This window comes from Palaemon carinicauda, chromosome 20 (assembly GCF_036898095.1).
Source record: "Palaemon carinicauda isolate YSFRI2023 chromosome 20, ASM3689809v2, whole genome shotgun sequence".
Taxonomy (NCBI): Eukaryota; Metazoa; Arthropoda; class Malacostraca; order Decapoda; family Palaemonidae; genus Palaemon; species Palaemon carinicauda.
In genome coordinates, this window is record NC_090744.1 from 39,349,242 (window position 1) to 39,365,588 (window position 16,347).

Here is a 16,347-nt window from a genome sequence, read left to right on the forward strand (position 1 = left end):
CTAGAGCATTTTTGAAATTATATATTATATATATATATATATATATATATATATGTATATATATATATATATATGTGTGTGTGTGTGTGTGTGTGTGTGTGTGTCTGAAGGTTAAGGTGCAATCAATTCTTTATAAGGTGGAGAAGTTGAATATCCCAATTCAACTTATTCTGAACTCTCTCTCTCGACCTCAACCTAGCTCATTTATGTCTAACACAGTTGGCGACACTGCCACAATGTAAACTAAGCATAATATTTGTGAGCTTTGTGCCTTTGAACGTATCAAGTCGATCATGGAAAAGGGAACAGTGTTTCTCCCCTTATTATTATGTGAAACTCGTATTTTCTCCCTTGTAAAAGGTATGCACTTGTCATAGTTATAATGTATGCGTTTATTATACATCCAAGAAGGTAATTAAAAAGACCCCGGGAATCAGCCTTTCCCTCAACCTTCACTACAAATGAAGTGCCAAGTTAAATGCAAGACTAGGCTTAGAGTATTAGCCTATGTATATGAGGTACACGGGATTGGCTTATGCCAAGGTGGTTAAGTTTTACTGTATTACACATTCTCATTTCGAACAGAAAATATATGTTTTCCTGTAGTAAGTTACGTGATTTGACCAAATTTGACCTTCATTTCAACCGCAAACAAACAGAACAACCAATTCGACTAACTTTAAGTAGCCGAACTGGTTGCTGTTATTACGGATGAAATGAAGGTGAAAACTGGTTAAATCACGTTATTTTCTACAAGAAAACATATATTTTCTGTTAAAATTTTAAAATATAATGTCATTTGTTATATATATTCTTTTTAGATATTTAAATATATTGACTTGTTCAAATTCCGTGTCACTTCACTCACGTATGTACTGGGAATGCTAACATTAGCAACGTTACCAATGTCACACAACGTTACCAACGTCAAGATGGCATTGCTAATGTTAGAAATGCTACGGTAATATTAACGTGTATTTTAAAGCAATTTCCATATACCCTTTACACAATATATAAAAAGGTACAAAAATGGTACAGAACCTAACAAACCCACCTAACCTAACCTAACCTAGACATTCCTAGGTCACAAACCCAATATAATGTCTTTTGTTATTTATATTCTGTTAAAATGTTTAAATATACTGATTTGTTCAAATTCTGTGTCACTTCACTCACGTTTCACTAACGTTAGCACTGTTATGATAACATTAGCAACATTATATATAATGGTTCTTGTTCCGCCACTGGCTCGCTTACTCTCTCAGGAAAATAAAACATCAAGCTCGTATGCACTAGCAAGAGGTAATGTTGAGCTGTGCACGCTAACAAAATAGTAAAACTAACTCATTAAAATTAAAGAAATTAATGAGTCCTTTCAAATGAATTTCCAATGAACATTGGGGTACTCCAAGGGAATGTGTTGTCACGTATGTTGTGCATCCTCCTCATAGATTTTGTAATGCATAGAACAGGTGGGGATGGCAGAGAAGGATTGGACTGGATTGGTAACAGGAAAATAGCGGCCCTAGATTTTGCTGATGACCCTGTTCTTTCAGTAAAATGCCATAGGACTTGCAAAGCTTGCTTACCAGAATGCATGAAGTATCACATGAGGTTGAGCTCAAGATAAATAAAAGAAAGACATGATGAGAAAGGAATATGCAATGGAAGATGAAATATCATTGGAAGGAGAAAGGATTAATGTGGTTGAATCATCTAAATATTTAAGAACTATGATCTCTAATAAAGGGTCTTTAGAATTGGAGTTTAATGAAAGATTGGAAAAAGCAAATCAGACAATGGCTAGGTTAAGTAAAATTTGGAAATCAAGTAGCCTGAAATTACATATAAAAATCAGGCTATATATCAGTTCAGTGAGATCAGTGTTACTGTATGGACATGGGTCGTGGTATGACAATGAAGCAATATCCAACAGATTTTGTTGATTTGAGAACAAAGCCCTCAAAATAATATTGGGAGTTAAATTGTAGGATATGATTAGAAATGAAACTATAAGAGAGATTACTCGAGTGCCATATGTAGATGAGATCATGGTGAGGGGTAGATGGAGATGGTTTGGTCATGATCTTTGCACTCCCCAAGAGAGATTAGTTCACCAAACTTTCAACTGGGCTCCACATGGCACTAGAACAGTTGAAAGACCCAGGCCTACATGACTGAGTACTATGAAGCATTAAATAGGAGGTGATGAATAAGAAAGTATTGCATTAAAAGCTCAAGCTAGAGATAACTCGGAAAATCAATCTGAGGCCCTTTGTGTTAATAAGTGTGGGAGGAGATGATGATGTGTACAGTATAGTTAGAGAGACGTTATCAAGGCAAAGGTCTGGATGCTGAGGAGCCATTGTCCTCAACCAACTTACAATGATACTTTATTTTTTGTTTGTGGTCAAAATCACGTCCCATAATTTGCACACGCACTAATTTCAGCTAGATTTCTATTTAGAGATTCAACAACCCCCAAATCTACATACAGGAGATGGAATTGTTGCAAAGAGAGTAGCATCATGTGCATATGCAACAAGCTTGTTTTCTAGATCAAATCACATGTCATGTGTATATAGAATAAAAAGAAATGGGTCAGGGACACTACCCTAAAGAATACCAGATATTACATTCCTATAGTTAATATGGTGCCCATCAACACTGGTAACGCCCTTACTGCATAAGGGATTCATCCCTGAATCAGCAGTTGATTGATGAATTTAGCAGTCACTGCTTCATTTTTTTTCTGTTAGGCCACACTCAGTTAGGGAAAATGTTTAATATTATAAAAAGTTATATGATTATATTGATAAAACATGGTCAAATTTTTCAACAATTATTCATCATTTTTATTCCAGTTTTGAGGGATAAAATAATCAGCAACGATGATAATTGAGATTATTCTCTTCTTTATCCTCTTCGTCTTCCTTCGTCATTGGCTCACGAGACAGAAAGGGTTACCCCCAGGTAAGTGATTTATATTTTGAGAGAGAGAGAGAGAGACATATATTAGTCTCCATTATTAATTACAGTAATTGAATATAATTTTAAAGTACTATTGGTAAAAAATCACCTTTCTTTAAGTTAGAATTTTCTATCGTTTAATATATGATTGAATATATACCAAGAGAATATTATAATTCCTGAAAAAATCTCGGTAATCAATCCATCGAAAGGGAGGTACGAGTTGATAGGAATCCCTCTTTCAGTTGCACAGTACGTACTGTCAGTACATGAATATTTACTTTCAATAATTGATATCGTGTTAGGCGGTATATTTTAGCAATCCCTGTTTGCCAACGGATGAGCAACCTGAAGGAGTAACGAGAACTTTGGGGGTGTGGAGGAAACCCCCTCCCCTAAATCTCGAAGAAATCACTTGCAGCAAGGTGATGGATTGGGTTTAAGGCGATAAGCAAAATATCTCTACGGGTGATCTTACTGGAATTCGTAAGGACCGGCAGGGGTCACTTGCCTTAGATAAAAACCGCATCATAAGGAACTGGCTATCCTTTGATGAATCTAACCAATGAATCCTCTAAGGATTTAGTCAGTCAATGAGACGACTGGCGAAGTCTAACCGAGGCCCTTTAGCGTCAATAGGTGTAGGAGTTAATGATGATGATGATGTTGAATTGATATTTCAGGTCCTCGTACGTATCCAGTTTTCGGCTCTGGCATAATTACGAAGATAGAGCAAGCTATCGACTACCAGAAGAAATATGGGGATGTCTTCAGGTAAGTCAAGTTTTCATATGGCATTGATGTCTACTGTTTTTATATTGCACTTTTGTACTAGCAACTTTACAAAATATTTTCTTTTACTGTCTCTTCAAGGGTTTTTTTTTATTTTTTTTTTTTTTTTTTTTTACATAATTCAGCAATTGTGTAACTGTAATTTGTGTGTTCTTTTTCTCCGGACCCGGCCTGTGCTATGGGAAATTGCTATTATTAAAAAAAAAATTACATTTATGCCTGTTTATGTCTTTATATAAGAGTGTGCGTGTGGATTGTGGTCTGGATATAGTTGCTCATACAATTTTGATTTTAAAAGTCATACATTATGAATGATTTCTTATTTTAGTTCATTCGTCATTATATGTGATCCTTTCACCGACAAAATGCCCTTTAATCTCAATATTAATGCATTTTCTGTCATTGTAAAATACAGTAGTTCTGCTATTATTTCTTATCATAAAGACCAATAGTTTGAATCACTCCTGCATTGCAGAACGGAGATTTTCGGAGTTAAAGCGGTCTACATCTGTGACTACAAGTTGATGAAGGAAGCGTTGGGAAGACCAGAATTCGCGGACCGTCCGGGTTTTGAAGGATTCCATTTCATGACCGATGGGAAGGAAGCAGGTGACTAAACCAGAAAAGTTTCGTTTTTATTTTTGGTAAATCTGTTCTTTAATTAACAAAGCCTCATCAGAGAAACTACTTTTTAGAATGACAAAGAAACATTGTTAACTTCCTGTACTCTTGAGCTTTCAGGTTAGCTTAGTTTTAAGAACAATTGAAATAGGCCTATGCTTTTTCTCTCAGATTGCGTCAACAACTCCTATGCAATTTCACAGGTTGTTTATTAAAGGAATACTATCACTCACTCTTCATTTACATATGATTCATTAAACAAACTTCAATTGTAGGCTTATGATAAAACAGAAAAAAAGTTGATACTACCGTTGGAGAGTTATTGGGTCCTTTGACTGACCAGACAGTACTACATTGGATCCTTCTCTCTGGTTACGGATAATTTTTCCTTTGCCTACACATACTGTACACTGAATAGTCTGACCTATTCTTTATAAATTCTCCTCTGTCCTCAAGCACCTGACAACACTGAGATTACCAAGCAATTCGTCTTCATTCAAAAGGTTAGCTAATGCACTGTAATTGTTCAGTGGCTATTTTCTTCTATGTAAGAGTAGAAGAGATTCTTTAGTTATTTAAGCAGCTCTTCTAGGAGATGGACACTCCAAAATCAAACCATTGTTCTCTAGTCTTAGGTAGTACCATAGCCTCTGTATCATGGTCTTTCACTGTCTTGGGTTAAAGTTCTCTTGCTTGAGGGTACACTCTGGTACAGTATTCTATCTTATTTTCCTTCTTCTTTTTTTTAGACTTATAGTTAATATATGAAAGATTTATTTTACTGCTGTTACTGTTCTTAAAATATTTCATTTAAATTGTTCATTACTTCTCTCGTAGTTTATTTATTTCCTTTTCCTCACTGGGTCATTTTCCCTGTTAGAGACCTTGGGCTTATAGCATCCTGCTTTTCCAACTAGGATTGTAGCTTAGCAAGTAATGATAATAGAATTAATAATACAGCATTATCTTATTACGTAGGAGTATGTTATCGCCAACAGTTTCACTATTCCATTCAGAATTTTTGGATTTGGTAACTAAAACTTTCTGCTGTTTACTTATGATCTCCCCATTTGATTTAAAGAGTTAATTGTGTTAAAGAAGTTGAATGTAAAATTGACTCGGATTAAGGCTGCTTTGAGTAAGATTCATAGGCTAAGCTTATGAACATTAGTTTGAGCTCTTAACTACACACCTCGAACCTGACTATTTCAGTAACACTAGTTTTGTTTTATATTCGTACCCAAAATCAACAAGCCCTTTTTATACGTGCAATGTTTTGCTTAAGCTATAAACATCATTACTTTTTAGCTCAAATTATAAGCATTGATTGTTGCTCGACTATGGCCTTTGTTTTTTAACTGACACTATTACCATGTTTTTAAATATTAAACTTAGCCGGTGAATATATAAATAGCTTACGTCTCCGACGGTCGACAGATTCCAAAAACTCGCGAGCGATCGCCATGAAGGTTGTCGGGTGTGCCCACCAGCGCCGACTATCGGCCAGATACCGCATATACTGTACTTCTCAACCAAACCAGTTCTTCTCTGTCGGTGGTCCAGACAACATTGGTTCCGCTCGCGCTTGACCTCAAGTTTTCTACCGATTGGTGAAGTACTTGGTTTTGGTTTTATTGCTTTCGCTGTGTTGGTTTTTTCTTCAATAAAACTCTTGAAACCCTTTTTTGATTATTGTTGATGAACTTGGCTTTCCTTTGGATTTTCTTTGGATTTTCATAATGGCTGACCCTTCTCCTGTCTATCGTAAATGTGCGAAAGACTGTAACAAACGTCTTCCGAAAGCTTCTCTCGATCCTCATACTGTTTGTGCTAATTGCCGGGGTAAATCCTGTCAATTAGGAGATCGATGTGAGGAATGTGTGGTTTTATCGGAATTCGAGTGGTTGGAGTATGAGAAATATACTCGGAAACTCGAAAGAGATAGGGTGAGAAGAAGCTCTTCTAGATCTATAGATTTTTCCTCTTCCCATGCTCCTGAACCTAATCCTTCTCCTGTAGTGGTAGTTTCAGAACCCCCTATTGGCACTCATGAACCTTCAATGCGTGAAATGTTATTGGCTATTCAAGCGTTGGGTGAGAAGGTCGAAACCTTGGCATCGGACAGGAACCAGCTTATGTCCGACGTTAAACTTTTAAAGGGTCAAAGTGGTAAAGTGGAAAGTCAAAGTGGTAAAGTGGAAAGTGCGACTAATGTGTTTAGTGTTGCGACGGAGGGTTCGTCTGTTCGTGCTTGTCACTTGCCTAGTCCGAGACCTCTTTCAAGCTCCCCTGCACCAGGGAGAAGGAATGTCGTAGGACTTAAGGGAGTGAGAGTTGTAAACCAACGTACAGACGTTCCCTCAAAGGTATCAGACGTTGCTTCTCAAGCACGTCCTTACCATAAGACGGGAGAAACTAAATTCTCCTCGTCTTCCGATGATTCGCCTCATAAGAAGCCTTGGCGTAAGGTTTCAAGACCCTTAAAACGCAAGTCAGTCCCTTCAGGACAGGTCCAGTGTCCTGGCTGTAGTCATTGGGACAGCTCTGACCGTATTCAGTCATCGGATGGCTGTTCTCCTGTTAAGCGTAAACGTGACGCTGAGTCCGAGGGTCTCGTTCGGTGCGATGACTTGCATGCACAGACGTTGCCGACGTCACGGCCCGTTTCGACTCCCGTTGACCCTAAGTGGAGTGTCTTACAAGACATGCAGTTGAAACTTTCATCCTTAATGGAAGTTTATGAGCATGACCAGGTTCGTAAAGATCCTTTGCATTCGGTTCGTCAGTCCGGCAAGCGTGACTCAGGTCTTCAACCACCTAAGCGAGATTTGTCTCGTCATTTTGACGTTAGCGCTAATGTTATCGGTGCTGTTAAACGTGACTCTGATCGTATTCCTCGTCAGTCACGTCAGTTACGTGACGTTGAACTTCATTTTCCGCAGTCACAGCGTGACGTTCAGCAGCAGTCACCACAGTCCCGACGTGACGTTCGTCGGCCAACCCCGTTGTCCCGACGTGACGTCGAACGTCAGTCGCCGCGGTCTGGTGTTGTTTTTCAACCTCAAGACCTGCAGTCTGTGCAGTCCCGACGTGACGTCGGACGTCAGTCGCCACAGTCTGTTGTTGTTTTTCAGCCTCAAGACTTTCAGTCTTTGCAGTCTCGACGTGACGTCGTTACCTCTGCTTTTGCTGCGGCTTCTTCGCATATTGATGTAGCCTGTCAATCGTTGCCACCTCGACATGCTTCTCCGTGTCGCGGGACTTTGCCTTTGTCGGATGATGTTCCTTCGGATGAGGAAGTTGTTGATCCCCTTCCTGCTGATGTTCCTTTGGGGACTCTTTCGGATGGAGAGGAGCCTAGGGTTGCTCAGCGATCCCTTGACTTTAAAAAGATAATGCTTATCTTTAAGGATCTGTTTCCCAATCATTTTGTTACTGCTGCTCCACGTTCACCTCCGTCTAAATTCACGTTAGGCATGACTTCTTCGACTCCGTCGTTCACGAAGTTGGTGCTCTCTCGCTCTTCTAAGAGAGCTTTGCGTTTGTTGGGAGACTGGTTAATGTCCAGGAGGAGTTTAGGGAAGTCCTCTTTTGCCTTTCCCCCTTTCAAATTGGCTTCTCGTGCGAGCGTCTGGTATGACACGGGAGAAGTTCTCGGCTTGGGGGTGCCTGCCTCTGCCCAGGGAGACTTCTCAAGCCTTGTAGACTCTCCTCGTCGTCTGGCCATGAGACGCTTGAAGGTTTGCTGGTCTTCTACGGATCTGGATCATCTCCTTAAAGGAATTTTCCGTGCCTTCGAGGTTTTCAATTTTTTGGATTGGTCCCTGGGAGCCTTGAGTAGGAAAGTCTCGTCAGCGGACAGGGATGTCTCTATTCAGATAATGTCTTGCATGGACAAGGCAATAAGGGATGGCTCTAATGAACTGGCTGCTACGTTCACAGCAGGGGTTCTTAAGAAGAGAGAGACTCTGTGTTCTTTTCTTTCTGCAGGGGTCACTCCTTGTCAGAAGTCAGAACTTCTCTTTGCGCCCTTATCTTCTACTTTGTCCCCTCAACAGCTTATTAGAGATATCGCGGCGTCTCTTGTCCAGAAGGACACTCATAATTTAATGGCCACGTCTGTTCGTAAGGCTTTACCTTCGTCTTCTCATGTCAGCAGACCAAGTTTGACACGCCAGCGGCAAGGTTTATCCCGCCTTTTCGTGGCAGAGCTCCCAGTAGGGCAGGCTCTCGTGCCGATAGCAAGCAAGGCAAGAAGAGAGGATCTAAATCCTCACGTGGCAGAGTCTGACTGCCCACGTCTTCAGACAGCAGTAGGTGCCAGATTGACCAACTTCTGGCAGGCCTGGGAGAAGAGGGGTGCAGACCGGGAGTCTGTTTTGTTGCTGAAGGAGGGTTACAAAATTCCTTTTGTACGAAGACCTCCTCTTGTGAAAGTTCCGATAGACCTCTCTCCCAGGTATCGAGAGGAGACAAAGAGACAGGCGTTACATCTTCAGGTGTCTCTGTTGTTAGAAAAGGGGGCGGTGGTGAAAGTCTCGGACCTTCAATCCCCAGGTTTTTACAACTGTCTCTTCCTGGTTCCGAAGAACACAGGAGGTTGGAGGCCAGTGCTGGATGTAAGTGCTCTCAACGTGTTTGTTGTAAAAACAAAGTTCACGATGGAGACCACCAAATCCGTTTTGGCAGCAGTCAGAGAGGGCGAATGGATGGTCTCTCTCGACCTGCAGGATGCGTACTTCCACATTCCGATACATCCAAATTCTCAACATTATCTGAGGTTTGTGTACAGGAAGGTGGTGTATCAATTCCGAGCACTGTGCTTTGGATGACTGGTTACTCAGAGCGTCGTCCCGTCATCGCTGTCTGCAGGACCTACAGTGGACTTTGGATCTTGCGAAAGAGTTAGGTCTCTTGGTGAACATGGAGAAGTCGCAACTGACTCCATCCCAGACCATTCTCTATTTGGGGATGGAGATACAGAGTCGAGTTTTTCGGGCTTTTCCGTCTGCCAATAGGATCGAGCAGGCTTTGCTCAAAGTCCGTCTCGTGCAAGAGAAAAACCGCTGCTCTGTGAGAGATTGGATGACCCTCCTGGGGACTCTTTCGTCACTGGAGCAGTTTATCTCTCTAGGGAGACTCAACCTGCGCCCTCTTCAGTTCCACCTAGACATCCATTGGAATAAGGAGAAGGGTTTAGAGACGGTCTCGATTCCAATCTCCGATCCAGTCAAGACTTGTCTAGCTTGGTGGGACAGCAATATAAGACTTCGGGAAGGTCTTTTTCTGGCAGTCAAGAACCCAAACCATGTGTTGTTTTCAGACGCATCGGATTTGGGTTTGGGGGCGACTCTGGACAATCTGGAATGCTCGGGTCTTTGGTCCGCAGACCAGAGGAGTCTTCACATAAACTGCAAAGAGCTTTTAGCAGTCCATCTAGCGTTAAGGAGTTTCGAGAGTCTGATTCGAAACAAGGTGGTGGAGGTGAATGCAGACAATACCACGGCCTTGGCTTACATATCGAAGCAAGGAGGCACTCACTCCCACTCTCTTTTCGTCATCGCAAGGGACCTTCTCATTTGGTCAAAAGATCGAAACATCTCTCTTTTGACGAGATTCGTCCAAGGGGAGTTGAATGTCTTGGCGGACTGTCTCAGTCGAAGAGGTCAGGTGATTCCTACGGAGTGGACGCTCCACAAGGATGTGTGCGAGAGACTTTGGATGACTTGGGGTCAACCCACCATCGATCTCTTTGCGACCTCGTTGACAAAAAGGCTCCCGACTTATTGCTCTCCGGTCCTAGATCCAGAGGCGGCCCACATAGACGCTTTTCTTCTGGACTGGTCTCACCTGGACGTTTATGCCTTTCCACCTTTCAAGATCCTAAACAAGGTGCTGCAGAAGTTCGCCTCTCACGAAGGGACCAGGTTGACGTTGGTTGCTCCCCTCTGGCCCGCGAGAGAGTGGTTCACAGAGGTACTTTTATGGCTAGTAGACGTTCCAAGAAGTCTGCCGTTGCGGATGGATCTCTTGCGACAGCCTCACGTAAAGAGATTTCATCAAAGCCTCCCCGCGCTTCGTCTAACTGCCTTCAGACTATCGAAAGACTCTCTAGAGCTCGAGGTTTTTTCGAAGGAGGCAGCTAGAGCGATCGCGAGGGCTAGAAGATCCTCTACCATCAGGATCTATCAGTCGAAATGGGAGGTATTTAGAGACTGGTGCAAGTCCTCCTCTAGTTCCTCTTCCAGTGCCTCTGTAGCGCAGATTGCGGATTTTCTGCTTTATCTGAGAAACGGTCGCTCCCTCTCTGCATCTACCATTAAAGGCTACAGAAGCATGTTGGCTTCCGTTTTCAGGCATAGAGGTTTGGATCTTTCTAATAACAAAGATCTTCAAGACCTGCTTAAGTCTTTCGAGACTTCCAAGGAGCGTCATATTTTGGAACTTGGACGTGGTCCTACAGTTCCTTATGTCAGACAGGTTTGAACCGTTAAATTCAGCCTCCCTGAAGGATCTTACCCTCAAGACACTTTTCTTGGTGAGCTTGGCTTCGGCGAAAAGGGTTAGTGAGATACATGCTTTTAGCAAGAACATCGGCTTATCCGCTAATAAAGCAGTATGTTCTCTTCAACTTGGTTTTTTGGCCAAGAATGAACTTCCGTCTCGTCCTTGGCCTAAATCATTTGAAATCCCCAGTCTTTCTGAGATTGTGGGGAATGAAGTTGAAAGAGTGCTGTGCCCCGTTAGAGCTCTTAAATTTTATTTATCCAGAACTAAACCGCTACGAGGTTGTTCAGAGGCTTTATGGTGCTCCGTTAAAAAGCCCTCTTTGCCCATGTCTAAGAATGCGTTGTCTTATTTTATTAGACTTTTGATTCGAGAGGCACACTCTCATTTAAGTGAGAAGGATCGTAATTTACTTAAAGTCAAGGCTCATGAAGTTAGAGCGATAGCAACTTCGGTAGCGTTTAAGCAAAATAGATCCCTTAAAAGTATTATGGACGCGACCTTTTGGAGAAGCAAGTCGGTGTTCGCTTCATATTACTTGAAAGATGTCCAGACTCTTTATGAGGACTGCTACACGTTGGGACCATTTGTAGCAGCGAGTGCAGTAGTGGGTGAAGGTTCTACCACTACATTCCCTTAATCCCAATATCCTTTTAATCTACTCTTGAAATTTTTAATCTTGTTTTGGGTTGTACGGGAGACTAAGAAGTCTTTCGCAATCTTTTTGATTTGGCGGGTGGTCAAAATATTGTTTCTTGAGAGCGCCCAGATTAAGGGTATTGATGAAGTCCTGTTATAGGGGTGTTCACCCTGGATATAGCAGCTCCTGGGAAGTCTTTCAGCATCCTAAGAGGATCGCTGGGCTTCGTGAGGATAGCGGACTAATGAGGCAGAGTAATCATCAGAGTCAGCTTCCTTATCAGGTACCTATACTTAAGTTTTTTTTTTTTTAATATTTGTCAAAAACTCTTGAGCATATACGCCTTTATTGTTTTAATACTGGTCTCTACCCACCTCCATGGGTATGAATCAGCTATTTATATATTCACCGGCTAAGTTTAATATTTAAAAATTATATTTTCAATTTAAAATAAATTTTTGAATATACTTACCCGGTGAATATATATAATTAAAGGCTCTCCCTTCCTCCCCGATAGAGACCCTACGGACTGAGAAGAACTGGTTTGGTTGAGAAGTATATGCGGTATCTGGCCGATAGTCGGCGCTGGTGGGCACACCCGACAACCTTCATGGCGAGTTTTTGGAATCAGTCGAGCGTCGGAGACGTAAGCTATTTATATATTCACCTATTTATATATTCACCGGGTAAGTATATTTAAAAATTTATTTTAAATTGAAAATGTCATATTTTAGCCTGAGCTCTGACTATTACTTCCTGTATTCAAACTATGACTATTAATGTCTTAGTCGGACTATGAAGTTTACTTTATGGTGAAACTATGAACTATGAGCAACCAATCTTTAACTCTTCATTGTTACCGGTGCTGTATTCACCCATGACGAAACCCCGAGACTTCAAATTTCTTTGGTCCCCTCCACATCCCCCAATGGTCTCCCAGGCATATTCACACTTTCTTTTCATACAATTCATTAGAATTATATTACAACTGAAGTAGATAATCTAAAGTTTTTACATATTTGTGGCTTATTGGTAACGTCCCTGCCTGGTGATCGCCAGAGTCCCACTCAAATTTGTTAGTTCATTTAGTGTCTGCAACCTCACCATCCTTGTGAGCTAATGATAGGGGGTTTAGGAAAGCCTATAGGTCTACCTGCCAAATCATTAGCAGCTATTGCCAGGCCCTCCCTGGTCCTAGCTTAGGTCAGTCTCTAGGGCATTGTCCTGCTACTAGGGCAATGTCATTGATGCCCCTTTCCTCTGCATTCATGAGTGGTCTTTAAAACACTTAAAAAAAAAACTTTCAAAGCCCCTACGCCCATTGACGCAAAGGGCCTCGGTTAGATTTTGCCATTCGTTTCTATCGAGCTTTTAATTCACTACTTCTCCATTTATCATCTCCTGTTTCACGCTTCATAGTCCTCAGCCATGTAGGCCTGGGGCTTCCAACTCTTCTAGTGCCTTGTGTAACCCAGCTGAACTTTTAATGAACTAATCTCTCTTGGGGAGTGCGAAGAGCATCTCCATCTACCCCTCATCATGATCTCATCCACAAATGACACTTGAGTAATCCCTCTTATAGTTTTATTTCTAATCCGGTCCTACCATTTAACTCCCGTTTAACTAATCAGGTGTAATTATGAGCAACGGACAGAGGTGGGTCAACGCCCGGCGGTTCCTGCTAAGAAACCTGAGAGATTTGGGCATGGGCAAGTCGAATCTAGACGAAGCAATCATCAACGAAGCGCGCTTTCTGATCGAGGACTTCAAACAGTACGATGGGAAGGCCTGCACTTTCCCAGAGTCTCTAAACATTGCGGTTCTGAATGTTGTCTGGCAGATGGTTGCAGGTAAGATCAAGTGTCTATTGCCATTACATTGATTTGGGGTTGTGTAACTGGTTATATTAGCTTATTTTATCAATAATTATATATTTTTTATCATTCTTTTCACTCATGATCATTCTGTTCATTGCTCCATTAGGTTTGCATCATTTGAATGTTGATACATTTTGAACATCATCAGTAGGAACAACATGAAGCAAAATAAAAATAAGAGTTTGTGATGAACAGAGAATTGACAACTGCCCTTCACCTACTTTGTTTAGTTTTATTTTCAAGGTTTAATTTTAGACTTGTTTGAAATGTTTTGACTAATACTAGTACTACTATAAAGACAGTGAAAGGAAGACCGGAAGGCTCCAATACAAAAAAAAGGACAGATTATGCTATCTATTGATAATATGCTTAACTAGAATTCACTGAAAACGCCAATGGACGTAGCACACTACTAAAGGGTATTTTTTCTTTACAAAAATATGCATTTTTAAAATCGTATATGTATTTATCATTATTTAGTAGTAGTGACAAACATAATTCATATTGAGCATTTTTATTTATTTCTTGAGTTCAGATGCACACACAAAAACCTGAACTAATCAGTGCCATCTGTTGCCAACGCGTCATACTAACAAGGAAAATGCCCATGGAAATTCCAAGTGACTCTCCGGTCTTCATTTTAATGTCTTTGGTGCTACGTGGGGAGAGAAAAAGAATGGCTCACAGTAGATGAAATTATATTAATTTTATTAGAACAATATTGCAATAAGCAGTCACTTGGAGTCTCAATTATTTATTCTTTTTATTCTTTACTTTTACTTACTCTGAAGGCTGCTTTTCCAGTTGCGTACGGCAGGGGAACCCCACTCTCTACATGACCTCCACTGTCATTTTACCTGGTTCATTCATTGTATTTAACGTTTCATTTACTGTTAAATCGTCACTGTTGTATGACTGATGAAATAAGAAAGTCTTCAGTTTCCTCTTGAGCATAAACTCTTGATCTGAAAATCTTTCCATTGCCACTGGCTCTAATTTTTCCCTTAGTCTTTTATTCTTTGGTAGATACATCCAATATTTTAAAAGACTTTTGGTGCTACTATACTGTAGTGTGATTTCTACCATCAGGATTCTACTATAGTGTGATTCCTACCCTATTTTTTGGGTATGAGGTGATTCCTACCAAAGGAGGATAGATAAAACATACTTCTTGACACTATTTTAATCTAGTCTCTTCTATAAAACATGCTGAAAAAATCCATAAATTGCACTTTAAAGAATCAGATTTTAAATATTTAACTTAGCCGGTGAATATATAATAGCTGCTGCTCAGCGGCTCGACAGAAAACACACTCAAAAACTCGCGAGCGATCGCTATGAAGGTTGCATGTGTGCCCACCAGCGCCAACTATCGGCCAGATACCACTCTTGCATGTAAACAAACCCTTCAATTCTTCTCTGTCGACCTTGACGACAAGACGTATCAATACTCGCTGTATAACCTGGAGTTTTCTCAACATATTTGGTGAAGTACTTCATTTTGGTTTGAGCTTTCGCAGTGCAGGTGTTTTTCCTCAACTTAAACTCTTGAACTCTTTATTGGACAGATTTAATTGTTGATGACTTGGATTGTTTTTTTGGACTTTCTTTGACTAATTCAAAATGGCTGACGCTTCACAAGCCCCTAGATTTCGTAAGTGTAATGCTAGGGACTGTAATAGGCGTCTTCCAAAGGCCTCTCTCGATCCACATACTGTGTGTTCCAATTGTCGGGGTAAAACCTGTCAATTGGGAGATCGGTGTGAGGAATGCGTGGGCCTTTCGGAATTCGATTGGCTCGAATACGATAAGTATGCACGTAGGCTAGAGAGAGATAGGGTGAGGAGGAGTTCCTCTAGGTCAGTAGATTTTTCCTCTCCACATGCCCCTGACCCTAATCCTTCCCCTGTAGTGGTTGTACCTAACCCCCCTTCTGGCACTCAGGAACCATCTATGCAAGACATGTTACGTGCTATTCATGCCTTAGGTGAAAGAGTTGAAGCGTTAGCAACTGATCGTAATCAACTCATGGCTGACGTTAAAGAGCTTAAGTGTCAGAGTGCCACAGCGGAAAATAGTGGGAAAGTGATTAGTGCGCAAAGTGTTGTGAACAGTGTTGCGACCGAGGGTTCGTCTGTTCGTGCCTGTCGTTCACCTAGTCCGAGACCTCTTGCAAGCTCCCAAGCCCAGGGGAGAAGTAATGTCGTACGACTTATGGGTTCGAGAGGCCTTGATCAGCGAACAGACGTTCCCTCTATGGTTTCAGGCGTATCTCACCAAGATCGCCCCTACCATAAGACGAGAGAGCCCATTTTCTCCTCGTCATCCGAAGGCTTTTCGCATAAGAAACCGTGGAGCAAGGTTTCTAGGCCCCTTAAGCGAAAGTCGGTCCCTTCAGGACAGGTCCAGCGTCCTGGATGTAGTCATTGGGACAGTTTTGACCCGTTGCAGTCATCGGATGACTGCTCGCCGCCTAAGCAGCAACGTTACACAGGCTCAGAGAGTCTTGGTGTAGGCAAGGTTGTGCCGTCTCAGACGTTAACCCCGTCGTTTACCGCACCCATTCCCGTGGACCCTAAATGGGTTATACTGCAGGACATGCAGACTAAGCTCGCCTCCCTTATGGAAGACTATTCTGCCGATAAGGTTCACGTTGAGCCTAGCCGTTTATCTCATCGAGATCCTGGCCTTCAGCCGCCCAAACGAACCTTTGTGCGTCCTGTTGACGTTGGCGTAGCTAAGTCACGTCAGTCACGATATGTAGAGCCTCACTCGATGCGGTCACGTGTTGATTTTCAGCCGCATTTGGACGTTAGGCCACTTCCTAATGCTCCTGTTGACATTCAGGACGTTCGCCAACCAGCGGAGTTTACTTGTTTTGACGCTGAGCATCAACCACCGCAGTCTAGAGTTGTTTTGACTGCTCAGACTAGGCAGTCA

At 41.6% G+C, this 16,347-nt stretch overlaps 1 protein-coding gene across 1 annotated transcript in view; it reads left to right on the forward strand.

Moving 5' to 3' along the window:
• Positions 1-225: 225 nt before the first annotated feature.
• The window catches only part of LOC137659745 (cytochrome P450 2L1-like), a 26,309-nt gene continuing 10,187 nt past the window's right edge, over positions 226-16,347 (forward strand). The window contains exons 1-5 of the mRNA XM_068394557.1: positions 226-360; positions 2,865-2,973; positions 3,654-3,744; positions 4,238-4,371; positions 13,162-13,380. Of these exons, the coding sequence (XP_068250658.1) occupies positions 2,892-2,973; positions 3,654-3,744; positions 4,238-4,371; positions 13,162-13,380 (526 nt within the window). The 5' untranslated portion in view covers positions 226-360; positions 2,865-2,891. The remainder of the gene's footprint in view (positions 361-2,864; positions 2,974-3,653; positions 3,745-4,237; positions 4,372-13,161; positions 13,381-16,347) is intronic.